The sequence below is a fragment of the Triticum urartu genome, chromosome 3 (assembly GCF_003073215.2).
Source record: "Triticum urartu cultivar G1812 chromosome 3, Tu2.1, whole genome shotgun sequence".
Classification (NCBI taxonomy): Eukaryota; Viridiplantae; Streptophyta; class Magnoliopsida; order Poales; family Poaceae; genus Triticum; species Triticum urartu.
In genome coordinates, this window is record NC_053024.1 from 468,923,750 (window position 1) to 468,931,419 (window position 7,670).

The 7,670-nt window shown below is 51.6% G+C and overlaps 1 protein-coding gene across 1 annotated transcript; it reads right to left on the reverse strand.

Moving 5' to 3' along the window:
• Positions 1-238: 238 nt before the first annotated feature.
• On the reverse strand, positions 239-1,147 carry LOC125548496. The gene has a single exon (XM_048712080.1). It carries the CDS (start codon positions 1,073-1,075, stop codon positions 479-481), a length of 597 nt encoding a protein of 198 aa, XP_048568037.1. The 5' UTR covers positions 1,076-1,147; the 3' UTR covers positions 239-478.
• Between the last annotated feature and the right edge of the window lie 6,523 nt (positions 1,148-7,670).

Here is a 7,670-nt window from a genome sequence, read left to right on the forward strand (position 1 = left end):
TTTTTTGAGCTGGGGTGTTTTCCGCAAAAAAACAAAAATAACCTCAAAACAGATAATGTAGAAAAAAGACATGTGAAACACTCAAACGAGATTTTTTTTAACACAGTATAGACGCAAGCGCTCGTATACACGTGCATGCACTCATCCTTACGAACGTACACACGCACATCCTATCTCTATGAGCACTTCGAAAGACTGAGCCAGCATATCATCTTAAAATTTACAAAGTCATCATAGGCATCTCGTCATCGACAAGAACGTCTCCTCCCACTGGATGCGCATCGTCGGAAATCCTAAAAAAATTCTAGAAATATGCGAGCACTAGGACTTAAACCCTGATGGGCTAGTGATACCACAGTCTTTCTAACCATCAAATCACAATTTGGTTCGCACTCAAACGAGAATCTATTGTGTAATTCTTGTGTGTTCTTACGTAGCTCCATATGAATCTACTGAGACTGAGACAAAACAAAACGTGTTAAGCTAGCCTGCACGCTGATGCGCCGGGTTGCCCGTCAACCAAAACGTCGCACGTGAAGGACTGCCAGGCCAGGCCCATGTCGATCTCCAGCTGGGCCACCCCCCATCTCCGCTCCGCCGTCATGAGGCGAGACAAATCCGCCGGGATCCCCAGCCCCACGCCCGTCACGTTCACCGCCCACCGCCCCGTAGTCTTTGCCGGCAGCCGGAAGCTCGGCGTGCGCCCGCGCGCGAGGGGTACGCCCGCGTAGGAGACGACGACGTCGCCGCCGCCATGGCACAGCTCATAGACGCGGCCGTTGTCGACGTGCACGACGAGGTCGAATGCCGGCGAGGTCGCGCCCGGAGCCAGCGCTGGCTCGAGCCCCCTGGCGCCGGCTAGCTCCACGGAGCACGTGGTGGGCTTGTCGTCGTTGCATGGCGGCGAGCCGTCGAGCTCCCGGATCCCGGGCAAGGAATCCATGGGCGGCAGGTACACCATGACCAGCCAGAAGGACGTGTACAGGAGCAGAGCTATCGTCCAGGACACGCAGCCGCAGTCCTCGTCAGATCCGTCTTCCCGAGGAGCACCGCCTCCATGGTCCTTGGATGCCATCGGAAGCACGTCGGCGTACCACCGTCACGTTCTATGTATCTCTTCTGTTTTTTCGCTCAAAAGGAAATCTGTTACGTACACGTTTTGTTTTTCCTGCGAGGAGGATCCAGGTGGGGCGCTATTCCGTTACGTGCTCGAGTCTAAGGCTAACTCCAACGCACAACGCATCGATCGTACCTAATCTGGTCCGCGTGTGTCCGTTACGAGCCAAACGGTCCAAACGGACAGACACTCGTCCGCGTCCCTAAATTTTATCTGTTTCGCGTTCGGCCCGTTGCATTTCAGGAGCAAACTTGCTCCTGGTTGCCCGTTGCATTTCAGGAGCAAACTTGCTCCTGGTTTATGTTTAGACGGACAGCGAACGGACAGGAACGCGTCCGTTTCTTGTCAGTTTTGGGGACATATGGCAGCTAGGCACCTAAATCTCACAGTTCAAAAAAAAATGCGTATGTGCGGGCAGCCCCCGCCTGTCAGAATCCTAACCATGCGGGGCATCATTCTTTTTAATGTGGAAGCCGTGGACCGGCCAGTCTACGCTTCCACTCCCGGCGACCCCTACCTTCTCGATACTCGACACGAGCAAACCCTAGCCATCGGTTGTCGTAGATCTACCCTCTCTCCTACACCCCGTCCTTACCATCGGCAATGGGGTGGCACTGGATCCCTGGCCGCAAGGGGAAGCACGACCATGAGGCTGGGTCCTCCTTAGGCCGCCGCCGCAGCCACTCCACCCCCTCCTCCTCCGCCACCCTTCTTCATCGCCCCGCCAGCGGCCAACACTCGAAACCGCCCGTACGTGAAGGCCAACATCTGCAAGCGCTACTGGGAGACGGGGACGCCACTGTCGTGGAGCAACGTCCACCTCCCTAACAACTGGCACTTGTTGGTGGACTGCATGCCCATCCCGCCGGTCCCGGTCTGCGGTAGAGCCCGTCGCGACGAGATCCAGCTCCGTCGCGCCGACCTGCCCCCACGACCTCCTCGGCGACGCTAGGTACACGTTCGACTCGCCCCTGCAGGACACCTGGTTCCGCGACAAGCACGACCTACGACGGGCGTCGTACTTCGTCGGTCGTGGTCCGAGCGTGCCACGGCCGCGGGCTCACCCCGATGTTGTCCCTGTCCCCGCCACCGCCATCGCCACCTCCCATGACCGCCGAGGAGGAGGAGGAGCTCGTGCGGCGGGTTATGGAGGAGTCTGTCCACGACCACAACGAGGCCCAATGGCACGGCTCGAGCTGATGATGGCCCTCTCCGTCGCGGGCGACGTCGCCCTCCCCCCGGAGCTGCAGGAGGCCGCCATCATCAAGGAGGAGGTGGTGGTGGTCAAGGAGGAGGAGACCACTGTCGTCGGGCCGCACTTCGTGGCAATGGTGGGGGCGCGCGTGGTCCTGGATGGACACGATGTTGTGCACACTGGAGTTCGTCTCCGTGCCGCCCTCGTCGGCGGGTGCCGAGGCGTGGTCGCCATCCCCGCCACGGGAAGAGGTTGTGCAGGCGCCTCCGGCCATGTAGCCACCGCAGGGGCCGCCTGTCCACCTCTGGCAGCCGCCGCCATACATCGGCCTCATTGAGGACGACGACGAGAAAGACGGCGGCGCCTGAAGACGGCGAGGAGATCGACGATGGCCACAACGACGGTGGTGTCTAGTTTATTTTTTCAGTTTTTTAAGTTTTTAAGTTAAGTTTAATATGCAGGCGGGGGCTTATTTAAACGGTTTAAATAGTTTAGAACTGTAGTTAAGTTTATTTCTACGTTTTTAAATGTGTGGCCGGTCTTTTTTTCATTCTTGGGCTGGACAAAATGCGACGCGGCGCGCATTGGTTGCACTGACCGGCAGATGGGCCAAATCGAACATGTGTCATCATTCTATTGTCACAAACGGATGAAATTCAGACAAAGCAGACGTCTGTTTTGGATCGTGCGTCGGAGTTGGTCTAACCGATACATGATGGTCGGCCAGATTTTGAAAGATTTGTGTGTGCTACCGACACTATTACCTCCATGACTCTTCTGGCCCCAAATTAGGAGGCGCTTAACATGACTGACGCACATTCACATTCCACGGCCAGACGCTTGCATACGGACAAGATTGGCCAACAAAGAAAACATGGAAACCTTTCTGAATAGATTGGGCAGGCAAGAATAGAAAAGGATGATGTGGCTTCATCTTCTCTATGTTCCATGTTTAGCCCTCGTTTGATTTACATAAATTTTGTATGAACTAGAGGATACCCCATGCGTTGCAGCAGGAAATGCAGCAATGATTTAGAGAGATGTGAAAGAATAGAAATTGGTCATATGTGATATTTATTAGATTGACACATCTCAATGTAGGAAAGTAAACAATGATCCATCTTCTCAATTCCAGCTCATCAAACTACTGATAAAGCTGATGTGAACAATGTGCATGGTAAGAGAATAGATGGTAGTGGGGATCAACTTCTTAAGAATGTAAAGTTACAGCATGCAACTACAGCTCATTCAGGAGATATGAAGAATATGTCGCTGTGGCTTACAGTGAGGATGGTAGTAGAAGAACACATACCACTGACTTACAATAAGAGAATAAAGAAGGGAGCAACATCGTAATTAACCAAGTATAATGAAGGGAAACCAACCGATAATTATTCACACAACCCTTACCTAACTACTGACCTACAAATCCAAAAGGCATCCTAGAGGATTCATAAAAAAGGACCAATCAATTGATAAAGAAAAGAATACTCTAAATAATACAAAGTAAAAAAATGAATGCTTTAGAAAATTATGGTATATAAAATATAGCTCTGATGGTATAAAGGCCATAGTAAAAATCTGAATATCCAACACATACGGCCAAGACTTTGAGAGAATAACCGCACAAAATGGAGCTAAAAGCGGCAGATGGTTTGCATGATCCTTGAAACGTGAGCAATTTGTCACCCCTAGTTCCAATACCATTCCTGCACGAAGTAGGTTAAGCAATTTGACACCGTTAGTCCTAATGCCATCCCTGCATGAAGTAGGTTAAGCAAGAAAAGGCTCCTGGAAAGAACAGAGCGAGCAGATACAGTAAAACTGCATTGCTATACGACAACATGACTTATTGCACATCTAAATATAATAAAACTGACAAATAGAAATGAGTCAGTATATTTGGATATATAGCTTTGTCTACCCATTTGCTTTGCGGAAGGAGCAGAGAGGTACCGAACGGCCTCTAAGTGCGCCATCAACCATTTGCTTGTTGAGTTTTATTGAAGTCCAGCCCTAAATGGTAGATGCTAGAATAAGAGAGACAAAATAGTAGTGTATGCTTTAGGGCTTCCTGAAAACACTGATACGTGCAACGTTGGGTACATCCATATTGGATACGGTATATCTAAACATGTCTCGGAAGAATTAACATTTTAAGAATAAAGGAAAAAGGAATCTGGATACATGTTGGAGATATGTCTTGGATCCCTACTGGATATGTCCTAGCTTAATCCTTTGTCCCGAGTCTTTTGCTCCTTCTGAAAAATGATAACAGAAAAACTATCATGATGTATCAAAAGCATAACAGCTGGAGCACCCCCACCATCCCTCGCGTAGGCATGCCCATCCTCCTTCCAAGCACGGGTCGGGTCACTTGCGCTCGGCGTCTCCCATCCATGCGTAGGCGTACCTAGCGCCAGCGTGGACGTCATGGAGGCTGCAGCATGCACCGTATAGAAAAGCGCTCGACAACTCCGTCGGCACCACCACAAGGGCACCTTTCTTGGGAGCACGCCGGCCGCGAGATGGAAGATCTCGACCAGGTCCACGACTTGCCGATGGAGTAGTGCTGGTCGGAGACATGACCGGGCAGAAGGACGCGGGTTGTCGTGTTCGAGGCGGCGGTGTCGCTCGGAATTGCGTTAAACTGCAGATCTAAACAAATCAGTGGCAAAGACAACCAAGTATTATGGCAACCGTCAGCAGGTTTCCGACGACGATGTCCCTTGAGAAGATGAGACGATTTCCCTTGGCCGGTGGCGGCGCTGTATGGCGAGAGAGAGAGATAGAGGGAAGATGAGAAGAATCAATGGGATTTTTTAGGAACCGGTGGATATTTGTTCTATCAGAGAAATGAAGGAACCTTCCCATCATAATCAAAGCAGTTTCCTTGATCTTCTCCTGTGTTAATAGTATTTGTGATCGATGATCCCATATTGAAGTCTAACCGTGAGACCACTGCATGCGTGTATTGATTGTCATTGGCATGCCTACCGATGGAGGTTTGACATGCCTACCGATGGAGGTTTGCATGCAGAGTCTAGCGAGACGTCTTTGTTTCCTTTTCAGCATACGTAGGAGGAATAAGACTCATTGGCTGCTGATTAAACTGAATGATGATGTGGCATAAAGTTGATGTGAACAGTGTGCATGGTAAGGCTGGTTGTAATTGTTAGAATAAACCCGAGGCATACCGTCGATTATCCGAGGACCAAGCAATCACACGAGCACGACACCGAGATTTGTTAACGAGGTTCATCGATATGGCTACATCCCCGGGGCTTGACTACGAGCGCTCCTCCCCGTGACATCGTCACAATACCGCACCCGGTCGCCCTGGACGCCGGCGCACGCCGCCGGCTTCCCCTGCGTTCCGGTGCTATTATGTTGGCATAGGTTACATCGTGTGTCTACCCTCGCTATATATGAGAGGTCTAGGATACAAGTGTCCTATTAGGACACGACTCCACATCCTATGTAAACACAATACAACTCCTAGTCCAACTGTAATCTACCTTGTACACAATATTCGACACAACTCTAACAAACTCCACCTTGGCGAATATTCTCCACCACCTTGAATTCGTTAATGCGTCAAACTTTCATGTACATTGGACCTGAGCTTATCTCATGAGAACCGCTGCTACTCCAAATACTTCATGTGACTCCACCTGCAACTTGTAGTTCCTTCTTTTCTTGACCACAGTCAACACTCGAGCAAAATTAAGTTTCTCTTTACTCTAGTGTATGCTCCCAACTTCCAGAGCTTCGTTCAACGCATCACACACTGATCACTGACCTGCGTGAAAATGAACAACTCACATATTGGGTGTCACACATAAGAGTTACCTAAACTCAACATCACCGCTCCTTTCTTGACCGCCTGTCTGAAACTTGAAAGAATTTCACCGTTGCTTGTAGTAATCCCGAGTCAAATTCGCAGTTGTCTCACCACATGTATGACCACCAGAGCCTTGGCCCGTCTCCATGTCCCGTGCATACCGCACGCCTCGCCGCTATTACCGCGTCGAGCCTCCGCTGTCCCGGTCGAGTCTCAAGGGTCGCAAACCCACACCACTTGTAACACCCGGGATGTAATTTACCCAATTTGTACTCCAACTCTTTCTGTTTCCGGCTTTAAGTTATTTTATTTTCTCGGGTTCGGGTTTTTGTCTCCGTGTGTGTTATCGTTGTCATGCATCTCATATCATGTCATCATGCGCATTGCATTTGCATACGTGTTCATCTCATGCATTCGAGCTTTTTCCCCGTTGTCTGTTTTGCATTCCGACGCTTCGTTCTCCTCCGGTGGTCATTTCTACCTTTCTTTCGTGTGTGGGGATTAAACATTTCCGGATTGGACCGAGACTTGTCAAGCGGCCTTGGTTTACTACCGGTAGACCGCCTGTCAAGTTTCGTATCATTTGGACTTCGTTTCATACTCCAACGGTTAACCGAGGGACCGAAAAGGCCTCGTGTGTGTTGCAGCCCAACACCTCTCCAATTTGACCCAAAATCCACCAAAATCCTCTCCATCATCTAGAGCGTTCGATCACGATCGCATGGCCGAAAACCGCACCTCATTTGGACTCTCCTAGCTCCCTCTATGCCTATAAATAGACCCCCTCTGAAATCCGGATCTCCTTCTCCCCCGAAACCCTAAAATCGCCTGCCGCCGACGGACAATGTCCGCCCCGAGCCGGACACACCACGCCGCCGCGCCCAGCCAGTGAGAGGCCGCCACCTGTCCCGCGCGGGGCCTCCTCTGCCGCCGGCCCGCGAGGCCCAAGGCGGGCCCTCCTCCGCCGCCGCCCGGGCCGAGCCGACCCAGCGCGCCGCCCGCGTCTTCCTCGTCGCCGGCCACCCCCGCCGCCGCGCGCCATCTCCGGTAAGGACGCCACCTCGCCGCCTCCTCGCACCGGCAGAAGCCGCCCGCGCCGCCCGCGGCCACCTCGGCGTCCGTGCCCGCCGGCGCCGCCTCCTCGCCGCCCCTCGTCGCCGGCAAGGCTTCCCCGGCCGGACGGTTTCTACTCCGGCGGCCCACCTCCAATTCCAGCGACCTCGACTTCCGCGCATGAACAGTGATCCCGGCCGTATCTAGATCTGAGTTGGAGACGGTTGACTTTTTGCCCGAAACCCTAGTTCATGTGCTCCTGTTCATCATGCTATATCTTTGCATCCGTAGCTCCGTTTTGGGCATATAGCATATCGGAATGTTCATCGTAGAGAGTACATCATTTCATTCCATTGCATCATTTTCATTTGAGTTCATCTTGATGCCCGAAATGCTATTAGAAGAGTGCTACTTGAGATAATTGTCAGATCTGCTGCTCCATTTAGCTTTTTGTCATTTTT